This window comes from Rhopilema esculentum, chromosome 12 (assembly GCF_057945365.1).
Source record: "Rhopilema esculentum isolate cy_ngs chromosome 12, ASM5794536v1, whole genome shotgun sequence".
In the NCBI taxonomy this organism is placed as follows: Eukaryota; Metazoa; Cnidaria; class Scyphozoa; order Rhizostomeae; family Rhizostomatidae; genus Rhopilema; species Rhopilema esculentum.
Window position 1 is genome coordinate 10,615,183 of NC_142826.1, and position 15,316 is coordinate 10,630,498.

The 15,316-nt window shown below is 34.4% G+C and overlaps 1 protein-coding gene across 2 annotated transcripts; it reads right to left on the bottom strand.

Annotated features, from left to right (window-relative positions):
- Positions 1 to 1,968: 1,968 nt before the first annotated feature.
- Positions 1,969 to 15,269, bottom strand: LOC135681271 (uncharacterized). Of its 2 annotated transcripts, none has more exons than XM_065195649.2 (15): positions 15,128 to 15,269; positions 13,749 to 13,929; positions 13,067 to 13,129; positions 12,897 to 12,961; positions 12,193 to 12,244; positions 10,641 to 10,920; positions 9,748 to 9,791; positions 7,481 to 7,507; positions 5,915 to 5,946; positions 5,158 to 5,294; positions 4,388 to 4,470; positions 3,655 to 3,766; positions 2,973 to 3,070; positions 2,690 to 2,748; positions 1,969 to 2,377 (listed from the first exon to the last, which is right to left on the bottom strand). In XM_065195649.2, the coding sequence occupies exons 2-15, from the start codon at positions 13,914 to 13,916 to the stop codon at positions 1,996 to 1,998; spliced, it is 1,602 nt and encodes a 533-aa protein (XP_065051721.2). In that variant the 5' UTR covers positions 13,917 to 13,929; positions 15,128 to 15,269; the 3' UTR covers positions 1,969 to 1,995. The 2 variants fall into 2 exon arrangements, with proteins under 2 accessions (XP_065051721.2, XP_065051720.2); XM_065195648.2 differs by having other exon boundaries at positions 12,193 to 12,247.
- Positions 15,270 to 15,316: the final 47 nt, after the last annotated feature.

A 15,316-nucleotide genomic window follows, 5' to 3' on the forward strand; every position in this document is an offset into this window, starting at 1 on the left:
AAGACTGATATGGCCAATATATAGAATTAATTTCTAGAGTAGGAGGTCGTTCTGGAATCCTTTGGATACAAAACCAGGTCCAAAAGTATGAAACATCCCTTTAGCTTCATTGAATGCGTACCCCTGCATCAAAAACGTCGACATTGTTTAACTAGACGAAATGGAACCAAGGAAAAATTACGAATACTATGAAGAATTCCCTTTTAACGGTTTATGAGAGTTCAGTTTCTTACCCAACGTCACTTTGAGTTATTAGAAAAACATATAAATCGTCTAAATGAATTTAATACTGAACGTATTTACAAAGTGGTGTCCTATTTCGTTCCAGCCCCCTTTTTTGAATTTATGCTTCTAATGCCGACCTCCTGCATGAAACATTTGAGAAATATAATTCAAAAAGACAAAAAAGGATCTAGAATATACAGCTGGCTTCTATTGGAATTAAAATCATTTGTGAATGATTGTGATAGATAATAAATCTTTCAAAAACATGATATAATTTTTAAGCGAGGAAATATACAAAATAAAGGTTTGAATTCCCAAATTCTGTAGTATGACTCTAAAGATTAAAAGATAAAGTCTGTAGTATGCTTAACTCTAAAAATGATTTAAATGTTAATGGACAAATATTAAAAAAAATTTTTTCTTTAAATTACAAAAAATGAGCTAAGGGTTGTTTTCTGATTTCAAAGCATTGATTGTGAGCACATAAGCTATTCCAATTTTTCAGTTTTATGTTGTTTAGAAGCCCTTTTTTAGAATGAATATGTGGTAATATTGTTTTTTGGTATTTGTTACTACCAAGCTTCCAAAGGGAGTTTTTAGGACACTGAGAATCTGTAATTAGCGAGGGTTGGCCTGATGGAAACGTTCCCCACTCTATATGAAACGTCATATAAGTGACTCTAACAGCAGACCTTGAAAATGGCTTTGAAAAAAGCACTTTTCTTTGTCGAGGAGAATATTCTCCATTTTTTGGATGTAGTCCTTTTTGTTCAAAATAACCACTCCTGACCCTTTATCAGGCTTGGTGATAAAGATGTCATTATTAGACCGTAGAGATTTTAATGCTTGAAAATGTTCTCTTTGCAAAAGAAAATCTGAGTGGTCGATGGGAGAGCCGCTGTAAGCGTACGCCAAATCGCTTAGTCGTGCTCGTAACAGCAGATCCTTGAAACTAACACCCGTGACTCCAACCACCGAGCCATCCTCACATACACGTTTTTTTATAAGAAAATATTTCATTAGAAAGTTGTGCTAGTTTCTTCAAAAAGTTAAGAAAGTTCAGGGCTGGATCTTTGAAACCTAAGCAAGTTGAAAAATTTAGATATTCAAAGTTTCAAAGAAAATTGTGATGAAAGAGTGAAATATTTCAACAATACAGTAATGTGCTGAGCAGGAAACGACGAATACAGTATGACGTTGAGGGTTTTTGAGAAATATGGCATATTTATAGCATATTTCTAATGCTTAGTAACGTAAAACTTTCAAATTTTACGTTAAGAAAGTGTTAAGAAAGTTTTAGTGCTTAAATTAGGAAATAGCTACGAGAGTCTTAGGGCTGGGCTGAAAAAACTTTCCTATTAAAAAAACGTTTATGCTGCTTACTGGTTACTGACTGCTTCATTTTTCATGTTTGTTGTGATAGCGATAAGTCTGCGGGCCTAAAAAGGCTTATTTAGGGATTTGGATGAAACTAAAAAGTGAGGGAAGCAAGATAAAGCTTATTGGTTCGAGATTTTAAAGAAGACAGGTTATAAGAGTCTCGGAAACCAGGGTAAAGCGTTTCAAATTTCCATAGATAATGAATTGTAGAACAATGCTCGTGAATTTGATAAGGAAAGGGTGAGCACACCTGAGTAATGTTATCAAACAAGCAAGTGCATCTTCACTCGTTTCAAACGAAAACTGGTAGATGCTTTGCTTAGATGTTACTTTCTTTGCGTATTTCCGCTTCAAAAGAAACAGTTCTTTATATAAAGAACACATATCATTTTATCTCCTTTTTGCCTTCTTGTATCCTTTACAAATATCGTTGAGCGGCAGACCAGGACACGGTGAAGCCAAGTAGACAACCACTTCTTCGTTATCTTCATGGTCGCCTAGAACCAGTCGGTTTAACTCATAATGGTTGACGAGGTCCCACAGTGTGTGGAATGTCGTCTCTTCATGGCCACAAACATTGAACAGCCTCCTAGCACCTTCGCGACGCTGCTCAATTTGAACGTGCACGACACCGGCTTCCTCCGTTTTAACAGCTAGGGCATACCAACCCTCCTTCGCAAAGCTGGTGCTGAATCGAACAAGAAACGAACCTGATGGCTGATACTCAAGAACTCTTGCAGCATCATCTTGGTCCATTATCCCAGCAAACCAGCTGAAGAAAGAATTCATCGTAAGTTCAAACGACTAAAGAGTTGTCGGTTTGAAAGTATGAAGAAGAACTTACAATTTGCATTACGAACTAGAAGACTCTAATTCCAAACAGAGTTGTTAGCTGAACCAATGAATACCTTGTAGTGAGGCGAAAATTATTGAAATTTCGATTTGAAGATGCAAACGTAGTATTTATAAACTGCTAAAATTGCTGTGAAATAGTTGAACATTACAAGATATCATTAACAATAACAAAATGAATTTCGTTCCGATGGCACTGGTAAGAGATAAATAACTGAATAGCTATTGTCACCTTATTTTTTCCTTGCTATCTTTTTTTACTCTTTGTGACTTCTGCCTCAAATAACCAGCCTTAAACAAAATAGCGAGATGAGGAAATTTCTTTCTGCAGAAAGCAATAGAGGGATTATTTTGGTAAGATACCGTACTAAGCTTAAAATTTGCGCCAGTTTCATTAATGTTACCAATTCAATCGGTAGCAACCCAACTGTGTTTGTAAAAGTAAAAAAGCAATTTATAGAGAAAAGCTTTCAATACAAGAAATGTCCTATAATAGTAAGTTGCTTTTTCCCTACCGTTCTGATGCAGCTATCATCGTCTGCTGAAGGTGATCCAAAAAAAGCCAACATTCGTCGAAAGTTTTCTGGAGTGACATACTGATCATTGCTAGAAGCTGAATAAAAAGTGATTCACCAATAAAAAACTCCGTGTAAACTTGATTTCATGTTATTTTATTTTGGTTTACTTTAGAAGAAAGAAAGTGGTTATAGAGAACGCTTTTTCTTCTGGCTTGTATTGTATTTAACTACACTTTCAACATGGCTCTGGGGGGTAAAGGAGGACGAAAGAAGTAGTATTCGGGAAACAAACGAAAAATTGAAAAGCACAGCACAAAGTGTTGGGTGTTCCAAGTAATTTTGGCTGCGATTGTAGTGTTTAGGCACACTATATAGTCTGATTAGCTGTATATACATCTAAAGACTTTTAAACGGAATAATAAAATGTTACAGAGAACTAGATGAGAAACAAACAATGAATTTGTACATTAAACAAATAGAAACATTATACTGTCAACAGCAATTTGACAACCTTTTTCGAAGGCTAGGCCATTTAAAATTGTTGTTACCACAGAAAAGTAGCTTCGCCACATTGCTCATATTCAAATAATCCAAAACATGAAATTCATAATAAATTCAATAACAACAAGTAAATCAATAAAAACTAAACAAAATAATAAACATATATCATCATATTTACCAGGATCCAGCCTCAAAGTATGAACAATGAGTTTCCAAGTATAAGGAAACTCTGTTCGTAATTTATCGTTTTTGAATAATTCTTTGAATGATTTCTCTACATTTTTCAGTTTCTGCAAAACATAAACAATGATAATTTAAAGTAACTTGAAGAATGTCTTAAACGAAGCAATTCAAACACATGCTCGCTTAGAGTTTATATGTTTGGATAAAAACGTAGGTCTTTGGGTTATAAGTTTAACCGTCAACAGGCTTTGCAATCTGAAGACCGTAAATCCACTCTTACAGCTTACAACTGCTCAACGACTTACCTGAAATTTCAACCTCAGCTTTGCTTACAAAACCATCACGCGAATGCTCAGTATTGCATTGAAAACGCTTTTAGTTATCATTTTACAAACAAAACGATAAAAAGGTCTCTTCCAAAAGTACTTTGCTAAGATTCATTTGAAAAACAAATTTTCTCCAGAGCAATGAAATTCAAAAAAAGATTTTCAGTAAAGGTTGCGATTTCTTTTAGGTTGGAGGAAATATTTCTCCAGCAGTCTCTAATTCCTTGACATTTTCTTTTGTCGACCTAAATACAGCAAAAATTGTCACCCAGTGTTTCTTTCACTTAGACAGCAGAAATTTAGAGCAAGCATATTCAATTTACAGTCATGAAGCCCATCCAAGTTCGAATAAATCAAATATATAGAGGAGTTTACAGAAAATTATTATCTTCCACAAATAACCTTTTCTTGGCGTCTTTTTTCGCATTCGATGCTGTTCCAGAATGTTTTGGCGCCAGGAGGAGATTCATCCCACTCATAATCGTCTGAAAAGTACATTTGTGTATAAAGTCTTAAGGAAGTAGCCATTTGAAAATTTGAAAAAAACTCTGATACATTGTAGGGCGGAGAGCAGACATGCTTGCAGCAGCAAAATTACTCTACCTTTTACAGCAGCAAAGTCTTATTAAGGAAAAATACACTTTATTAAACATGCCTCAAATATGCTTCTATCTAATATAATCCAAAGTATGATTCTCCTAATATTACGGTATTCTTGCGCCATTTTACATTAAGGGCAAATAATCGTTATGCAAAAATATTATCATTCATTAACCTTTTTCAACAGAAAGGGCACTTGGTGCTTGCAGACATTTTCGTTGCAATTATGTCTTCTTAGATAGTATTTGTTGATCGTGCCCTAAAACATACGTTCGCAACCACCCAATACCCCCCTTATACCCCGGGCATGGCGGACAATGATACTTCATCGGGTAATTAGTCCTTCGCAGGGTCATCAAGTTCTAAGAACATACCGAGAGAAAGTTTTTGTCGATACTTCTTGGCAGGAAGCAAAAATGTCGAAAATAGCGATATCTTAAAGCCATATGCTTACTGGTCTGTCATAAAGTGCTTGATACTGTATAGGCAAAACTGTACATGATTTTGATGTATTTGAAAGGACTGTTCGAAGTTGCAAGTCAGAGAAACTCGCAATAGTAATAACAACTAACCATTGGATGTTGAGAATTCATCATGAGGAGTGGATGGACTTCTTATGACACGACCAGCTAAAGTCAACTGTGGGCTCCCTGTGCCTTCGCTTGTATCATGTGACACTTGCTCAACTGGATCTGATGATGCCCTGTTTCTAGACGGGGAACAACGAGTGTAATTTCGTAAAATAAACTTGATCATTTTCATCAGCAACTCAGTTTCATTTGTATACAGCACCAAGAGAATACCCAGAGCTCAGAAAACGTTTCACCCTTCCCCCGGGCGCAATGTTAATCAATTTGCTTCCCTCAAAGTTACTCTGATCTCTTGAGTATAAGATTTTTGGAAATTTTATTTAAGTAAAACCATCTTAATTTGGTTTTTGAGCTTTTTCAGAGATAAAAGAAAGTTCAAGCACACCGGTAAATTGCTCTTACTCTTGCAAAATTATGCACTGGCCTTCAAAACCACTGCATCGTTGAATAACCTCCCACCGGCTCACAGCCATGGAACCGTAATGTTTTCTGGATTCTGGGTAGACCATTGGAAAAACAAATCAAATTCAGTTATAAACTAAGGTCGAAAAAGACTGCTCTCAAAAGATGAAATTATTCTAAATGAAAAGATTTGCATTCAAAGTGAATTCAGGCTATATAGGACATCTGGACATTAAGTGATATAAATGAACAGCGTATACAAAGTATCTGCACAAATGATCTCTTAATTATAAATATCTGTAAAAGAACTTCTCCTTATCAAAATAGCAGCTCTCACCTTTCGTCCCTTAACAGCTTCTCCTCAACGGACTGAAATCAAATAGCAGAATTTACTTGCTTTCTTACGTCTGCAAAATTCCTGTAGAAGGCATTTTGACAGGAGCCATTTAAAACGAAGCGGTTTTGACGTCATTAGACGTAATTATAAAGTTCAAAACCAATCAAATATAACTTCAAAACATTGGAAACATTTTAAGTTTAAATTAAAAAAAAATGTATTATTAGAATATCAAAAATGTAAATTGTTTATTGGCCAGTCTCGAAGGTTTGAAACATTTGTACGACTTGCTAAATTTAATCAAGCACTTTTGAGGCAGGTTATTTTATATGCGACATTACGATTCAAAAAACAAACATTCGAAAGATCACATTGAGGTGTCTGAGATCACATATTATCATTACTGGCCTTGAATTTTGTAGTAGGTGACACTTTTGCGGCCGTTTTTTAATGAGGACTCTTTCAATGTCATTGAGGCACTTGCGTGTCTCTGTTTGTGACTACTCATTGCAGACTACTCATTTGGTATTTTCTTTCAACGAGGAGATGAAATGTTGTTTTGAGCAACTTACAGTATTACTTGTTCCCTAAACAATATCGCAATAAACTGGTAAACATGAAAGTAAAGACTAGTAGCATGTGTTATGGATTGAATTCTTTTGCAAGATGCTACGAAATGGTCTTCGGAATTAGGCCAGTTGCAGTACAAAAAACGTGCAACCAAGACTTTTAACAATTTCCTTAGTATTAGACAAGAAAATTAACAGCTTTGGGCAACCAAGCCAAAAGTGAGTACCTCCGAGTTCGCCTTAATGAAATATAACATTTTTTATGCCGAGAAAAGCATTTTTTATTGCAATTACAATACAGATACTCCTATCATCACAGCTCACTTTTCGTGTTATCGCGGTGGTCGTCAAGGTTTGGAAATAAGAAAATATCTTTAAATCTCTGACATATTGCATCCACACAGCAAAGCCAAAACAGGTTCGAAATGTACAGTTCAGCCCTACAAAACTTTCCATATTCAAAAATTCTGATTTTTGAAGTTCTGCAGATTAAATGCTTATTTTCATAAAATTTTATTACTCAGGTTATTTTATCAAATCTGTCGTCTTTTTAAATATTTTAGATGCTAACCAGACTGTTGTACTCTTGTTATGATATAATGCGATAAAAAGTTTGCTTACTGCCTAAAACGAACGCTGTTCTGGACACGTAATTGTTTGTAAATAATAAAACTGTTAATGTGTTTTCGGCATAGGTCACCTGGTTTGATCCATTTAAGGAGTTCTTTTAAAATGCCCTAAACAACTACATTTGCTTAACATTTGCTATTACTATTGTCAAAGTCTATCTGAGCTTTTCAAAATATCATTAAGTAAGTGCTCGAACTGAATCAAGTTCTTAAACACTTTTAACTATGATATCATGACGCCCTTGCAATGCATTTCAAGACCTGACATAAAATCAATTGCACTAAGCAATAACTGAAGTCGACACATCGTTGCAGTAAATTTTTCCAAAAGACATTTAATGTAAGTTCAGCTAAAAACTTATACTTACTCCAGCAAGAGGCGAAGTGTCTTTGAACTAAAAATGAAAATGGAATCACTATAAGCCAATAATAGCGAAAATGGGACACAATGACATTGTTAGTAATAAACTCAATTGCATTAATTAATATCAAATTGATGGTAGCTTCTTTTACAGAAAAGTATGTCGTAGAAATCTCGTTTTTCTTTGGTATTACAATATCATTATTGCAACCAGATTACAACAGCATTTAGCTCTGTAAATAAAAAGTCGCAAGTCCTATAAAACTGAAAACTAATCGGGTATGATGTAAGCCTCCAAAAAGGGCCTAATCCGAGGAAAATCTGAAAGACCACTTTTCCCACTTCAGCAGAATTCCTAAGGCGTAGCCACAAGACAATTCCCTGATCTCATACCAGCTCGATACAAGTTATACGCCTTTACATAAGAAGATCAGTTCATTTTACACTAAATTTAAAAGCTACATCAACTAATGAAATATTTCTACTTCAATAATTTAAGCCAATTAAAAAAAGGATATGCAGAAGGTGATCTATTATATTTGTTGAGGAAATTTTTGCAAACATCGTATCAGTTCTATGCGTTCATATGGTGCTAAATCTTGGAACAACATCAACATAAAAAGATCATGGTCTGTCATCAGTTTTTGTCAAAAGTTTAAAAACTTCTTGTTAAGCAAGAGCTATCAAACTTGATTCTGAGCAAACTATATAGCTCTTTGACTAACATAAATGATTGATTACATTCAAAACCTCGATTAGTTCATCTACTGAGAGAGCTCCTCCTAAAGAAAATCCCCTGCAAGCAAAACCTTATGTAAATAATTGTTATTTATTGTCAGGTATTATAAATATGTTTATGTGATTTGTAATTATTGTATTTAATTAGTTGTAATGTAGTTATAGTAAGATATTGTAAGTAGAGGAATTTTAAAATGTAAGAAAGATTGAAAAAAAACTGAAACTGAAATCTTCGTTTCCTTTAAAACTTTTCAAAAATGCTCATTCAAAGCAGTTATCATAATGAAGTACAAATTCCCGCAAAAGAAACTGCTGGCCTTGCTGTCCAAATTGTCTGTAGTAAACGGGTATTAAAAAGGGGCATTATTTTCAAGTCCCTTCTAACCAGTTTACTCGTCATGCAGCTAGATAAACATTTCACTGCAAACACATAACTATATAAATTTTTCTTACGTCTCCGGCAGCTATTTACATCTCCATCTCTATTTCTGTTCTACATAATTTTAGCTTAACACAGGATAGCCCAACACCAGCTTTTAGGCTCTTTAACAATCTCATTAAAACTTTTAATCTGGTATTATGAAAAACTTTGGACCATTATTCATTTCATCTCTAATGTAGCAAAATATTGCAAACTAAACAGATACTTAAAGTTGTAACCTAACAATATATACTTTGATACGGCTTAATAAGAAAAAATCTCACATATATTTGTAATTTACATAGCAGAAAACAGAGATTATTTGAACATGTCAGTTTTTGATGTTACAATAAGTCGATTAAGTTTTCTTTTTGTCGTATTTCAAAGTCGTGGTCAGATTTAAATACAACGGTTATACAACTAATTTTGTCTGTCGTGCATCGTGTTTGTGGTTCGTTATTATTAATGAGAATGTCTTTCGATGTTTGCGTCAGTCATTTTGTTTGTCATCGTGCCATCTGCATTTTAGTTGTTATTAGTCCATTTGCCATTAATTTGTGTCATTAAGGCTTTGTGTGCGTCACTCATGTTGTTCAAAGCGTATGTTCTTTCAGTGCAAGTCCAGTCGAGTCGAAGTTGTCGTTGAACGAAGTCGTTATGTTGTAATCTTTGGTTGCTACTAATTTATACTATCCCTGCTGAAGAATCTTGATTTGAAAACGTTATTGCAAACTGGAGTCTGGTTTATGATCCTCATCTGCCCTGTAAAATATGTTATTTTACAATACCCAGCAAAAAGGCTTTCTGGAGAATTTTGCTGGAACGAAGGCTTGGACCATTATGGTGCGAATCCAGAAAAATGGGGCAACGCTATGCTAACTAAAAAAGGAATATAATAAACTTATGGTTGAATTTTTTGGATGAGAAACAGCTACCCGTCATCAATTTTCATTTTCAAGACCAGTATCTGGGTATTCGCGGCCACTTTTAGTGAAAAAGACATTGCCAGATTAGACCATGTGTCAAATTAACCAATAGAGCAACTGTCGGACTGTCATGCATATAAAGTCATATGCATTATCCTTGATACAAAAGAAACAAGCAAGTTCAGTTACCTGTGCTCTTTTTTCTTCGTGAGACATACTTTGACGCAATTCAGCTGAAAGACGTTATCAAAAACATGAATAAGAACTTTTTGATCAGTAGAGCAGATCGTATATAAAGTGATGCAAAGAACAGATTGAAGCAACGGTTCAAAGTAACTAACTTTCATCAGTAAAGTAACTTATTATATCATTCTACGTTTCAGAATTTGCAGGTTGATTATTTCTAACCAATGAATCATCCAAATATTAAAAGGCTAGCTACCCACTTTATTAATCGTACCCAAATTATTTATCGTACCTATTTCATTAATCGTACCCACTTTATTAATCGTACTCACTTTATTGATATTACCCATTTTATTAATCGTACCCATTTTATTAATCGTACCCACTTTATTAATCGTACCCACTTTATTAATCGTACCCATTCTATTAATCGTACCCATTCTATTATTAGTACCCATTTTATTAATCGTGCCCATTTTATTAATCGTACCCACTTTATTAATCGTACCCATTTTATAAATCGTACCCATTCTATTAATCGTACCCACTTTATTAATCGTACCCACTTTATTAATCGTACCCATTTTATTAATCGTACCCATTTTATTAATCGGGGAAATTTGCAAAGATTAATTCCAGACTGAATAATTCATGTTACTAAAACCAATCAACAGATACTAAAGAAGCTAAATTGAGCCATCTTCCAAACAAAAATTGACCAATCAGATAGTGTGATTCCACTTACATGCTCATTGATTGGTTAATAAATTGACAGATGGCTTAAGCCACTTTTACATGTGTCGATTGCCTTCAAAACATGGAAAATCCACAGAAATAAATTTTTATTTTGGCTGTTGTACTCACGAATAAGATATAACACTCAAGAATAAGATTACCTTTGAAGTAATATTTGACTATCACCTCCATGACATCAAATCTTTTGCACTTTAAGAGAGCATCAATAAAATTTGCTCCTGGAATTCTAGATGCGCTTTCAAATACTGACATCATTGGATCTTTGGTTTTTTTAACTGTGTTGATGAAAGCTGTTGTAAAGTCGAGATAAGCTGCAACCATTCTATAATCGAACCTGTCATCTCTTTCCTTGTTTAACAATTCTGCCATTTCAACTTGATAAATGTATTTGATATCAACAATAAATTTTGGTACACAATTCTGAAAAATGAAACATTAAACAAAGATATATATCTATATAAATATACATTGTTGGAATCCACAGGATAAAAAATCCATTACAAAAATTCACAGTTTCAAGTTTTTGCTTGTGAGCCAAAGTCCGTTTGAAAACCTGGCTTTTGAGTCAGTAAACAATCGGGGATAAGAAACAGGTCCAATATTATACGCAGTGATCTTAATAATAGGCCAGGTCTGGTCCATTATCAAAAATCTTTTCCCTAGCAATTAGGTATAGGTTTTATCTTACGTAACTATAGAAAAGAGGATTATAAAAAGAAGAAAAGACAGGTTCTTTAATTACATGGTCCTCACTTACTCACACTTAACTAAAGATGTCACTACTGTACACTTAACTAAGCATTTCACTATAAGCTGGCCTATTCATGAAGTAATTTTTGTATCTTTTCCTAATCAAAATACGTTAAGTTTGATCAGCTAAGTAAAAACATAAGATAAACTTGAAATCATTCAAACCATCATCTAGAAGTTCAACTTGTTGAAAAATTCTCTCCCACTTCCTCTCTGATTGCATTATCTATGTTTTCAGATTATTTTGGAGCTTCAAGACAAAGTCTCTTACTCTGAGGCTCCTTTCTAACGGCCTTACTTTTTATCTCCAAATAAATATCAACAGCTCAGTCTTTTTATTATAGCATTTCTTTTCATAACAGTCCAGTACTTATCATTTTCGTTTATTATCAATACTTTTGTTCCCGCTTATGAGTAACCGACGTTCGATGTGGGGGTCATCAAGATTTACGGATCAATGGACTTTGGAGAAAATTTTTCGCGGATTACGGAAATCTGGCAATTTCTGGACGGAACGACGGAACTCTACACATTTGCTGAACGCAGATTTGTCGAAAAAGATGCATGAGATACGGAATTATTATAAAGTTTTGTGGATTTGTGGAATTCTTCACCTGTTGTCTTGTTAAAACATCTTCAAATAAAGGTCCTATCAATTTAGGCTAAAAATTACCGGAAAGGCGGATTCCTAACCCCCCCCCCTCTTGATGGCCCCCATTTTGATAGCACTCGCGTCCTAAAAAACGTTCACCAAAAACTAAAGGCCTCGAGGGAAATCCTTGATGACGCCGCGAGAAGATGTGAATTGAAAAATAGTGACAACAACAATAGTGACATTTGTTGCTAACTTTTTCCTAGTGCTCTACCTTTCTCTGCCAAAAAAGTCCCTTACTTCTTGGCACCCAGGTTACCTAAAAACATATGTTGAAAAGTAAATCTCACCAAAGCATTTCTGTACGTTGCATTGTTTTCAGGATCCAGGGCACCTGGATGGCTACTGGAAGAAATAAGAATTTCAACTTGGCAATTATGAATCACATTTCATGAATTATGACAAAAAACAATCACAACAAGACAAAACAAGATAGTGCAGTCTGGGAAGGGGGAGAAATGACTATTAAAAATTCACCAAGGAGAGCCCTTTTATCTTGTTTTGCTACAATGTAACAGGCTAACTTAACACCCTCTTACATTTCCCTAATATATAAATAAAAGCAACAATTTATATATTTAAAAGGGGTAAGATACTATTCAAAAGTATTCCCTGCTATTTATTAAGCAAAAGGTAGGAGCTAAATCTCTAATTAAGCATATAAAATGTTTTTTAATAGATGGTAGTATAATGTCTTGATGGTAGTATAAGCAATAAGCATAGAAAAAGATTAACAAATGATAATTATTTTATTTGTGGTTGATGGCTATTTGAATGCCAGGTAAGTAAACAAACTTTAAACTAATTTTAGAAATAATAAACCATATTAAATGTTAATGATACCCCAAGAAAGACTTATTTTCATCCCAGATTTGCCAAAAGTTGGCTGGCCTAAAGGGTGACACACTCAAACCTCTCTCCTTTCTTGGGTAGCTACAGCCCCCATTTTCATTACCCTTAGTATGGGCTTGTCATAAATAATGATGAAAAGTACCTTGCACCTTGACACCCTTTCTTCTCTTTCCAACCCTCTTTCTGGTCCTTATGAATTTGTCTAAGCTATAGAAATATGAATAAAGAAGAATCAGATTTAATGTATATTTGATATTTTCTTATCCTACTATGTTCATTAATAAAGTAGTTTAAGGGAAAATATTTTCTTACTTTTTCATTCATTTCTTCTACATTTATATCATCACATTCAACTGACTGTTTTGGTACCGGTACCTAAAAAAGAATATTCAAACATAGAAAAAATTATAAAATATCATTAAGGCTCTTATATCATAAACATATTCTTACCAATAGTAAAGACCTGCAAATATTACCTTGCACCTGCAATGTGCTACTTACATTGAAATATGAGCCTTTTAAATAACTAATGTAAAATGCAATTTAATAAGTAGTCCAATTGAAAAAAGTGCAATATCATTAACATAGCAAGGGGGCAATGGGCAAGGCGTGCAGCCACAATCCCAATGATTGGAGAGTTGGTGCCTGAGAAAAGCAGAAATCTAAAATAAGTCAATGCAAATGGCAGCTTCCTGCATTCCAACTGGTGTTGTACTAAATCACCCAAGACACCTCTGGCTAGGCTCCTTCAATCACCTTTGCCTCCCCCTAATCTTCATACCTAGGCTGAAGTTCTGTGCAGCTTTTTGCAAAGTGTTTCTTATTGTGTGCAAATTTATTTCCAACATCTACCACCTATACTTCATTGGATCAATATTGATAACTTAGAGCTTGACAGGCTACAAATAAAACACATCTTATAGCTAAAAATCCATTGAAAGATGATAGAAAAGGAGCCAAACATAGAAGAAAGAACTATGATCTTACTACATACGGGTTGTTCTTGCTGCATGGAATCCATTGGTGAAGCAACTTGGATAGGCATCACTAAAGAATTCAAGGCTTCACGCCCTTTACGCTGTTGATTTTCACTAAGCAAGTAAGTGCTGCCTTCAGTATCAGCAGTCACATTAGAATCCATCTTGTTCCCAGAAACATCCATGGTCAGGTAATCTCTAATGGGACATTTATGGTATAAATACAATATATTTACAATTATTTGTAATTATTTAACAAAGCATAAAAAGTAACTGACACCATGGAAAAAAGCACACATTCTGTCAATTACTGTCTCTTAAAGTCACAAGCAAGCCCAACCCTCTTGTTTTACTCACAATGGCTGCAGCTCTTTGGCTCCCTTTTCAATATCAAATGTTTGACTATGCCACCCTCTAGTTTCCTTTAAGTTTTGATGCAGCCAAGAAGAAAAATGAAAAGCCGGTCATAAACTTTAGTATCTGAAATTATTTTTCAGGGAGTGCAAAATACGCTGGGGCAGAGAAACTGTTCTGAAGGGCACCTTTGAGTCAAAACAGAGAAATGATATACTTGTATGCTAATATTCATTCAAAACCAGACATGAGCATTACAGCTTGGGCCTAGGAGCTGATAAGAATCCTATTTATTACATAAAGGAATGATAGTTTTGAGAATTTACATTATAATGAGAATCTTATAATGACTAACTTTTTACCACAATCCTATCTGACATATGACCCAATTTTTCAGTTGTGTCTCTCTATGAAGTAAACTATATATTTGTATCATGTTTTAGTTTGATTTGAGTATATCAAGAACTTTAAGGCACAATCTAACAGAGTCATGAACAAGTATGACTGCTCTTGGATGAACAGGACTCTTGCGATGTCTTGTAACAGAACAGACTAAATATAAACAATGAAGCAGACAATTATCATTTTGAATGACATTTCTATCAAAATTCTGGAAAATGATTAATTGTTAACCAATGTACTGAGAACTTGTTTCGGGAAATCACACATTTTTGCCGCTTTATTGATAACAGGATAAAACAGATTGTGCCTATGACGTTTTCATTTTGAAACAGTTATAAGTGAAACTATGATTCAAAGTTAAGAACAGGACATGGCTGGTGGGAATCAGATAAAAATTCATTCTGAATCAACAACATTAATTTTTTAAGCATAATTATATTATTATCTATAAAACATTGCCAGAATTTTAATACCGGTCGTATATAGATACCGTAAATCAATCCACAGGAAGGAAGGCCTAGCCTTAGCTATCAATATCAATAGCCATAATTTAGTAGCTCCAGTCATTAGCTTTTTCAATTAAAGTTTTTGTTATAAAGGTGTTATCTGCTATAACGTAACATATAGGCCATGAACTTACCAATAATATCTTGGCTTGGCAATACACAGCGCAGTTGCATATCAATTAGCAAATCATCACCTCAACTCGTATCTGTTATGTATCGTGTTTGTTAACTATGGTTAAAGGAAGCGGAACTCTTGTCACTTTTCCGAGAACTAACTATTCATCCCAGTGATTTGCTTATTATCGCAAAAACCTATCTGAACA

What these genes read in the sequence shown, in the direction of transcription:
- LOC135681271 (XM_065195648.2), bottom strand. Translation starts at nt 13,916, where the DNA reads ATGGATGTTTCTGGGAACAAGATGGATTCTAATGTGACTGCTGATACT. An exon ending in CAACGTACAGAAATGCTTTG is followed by an intron (nt 10,921 to 12,192) that starts GTGAGATTTACT and finishes TTCATTTTTCAG; the next exon opens with AATTGTGTACCAAAATTTAT. An exon ending in AGTCAAATATTACTTCAAAG is followed by an intron (nt 9,792 to 10,640) that starts GTAATCTTATTC and finishes AACGTCTTTCAG; the next exon opens with CTGAATTGCGTCAAAGTATG.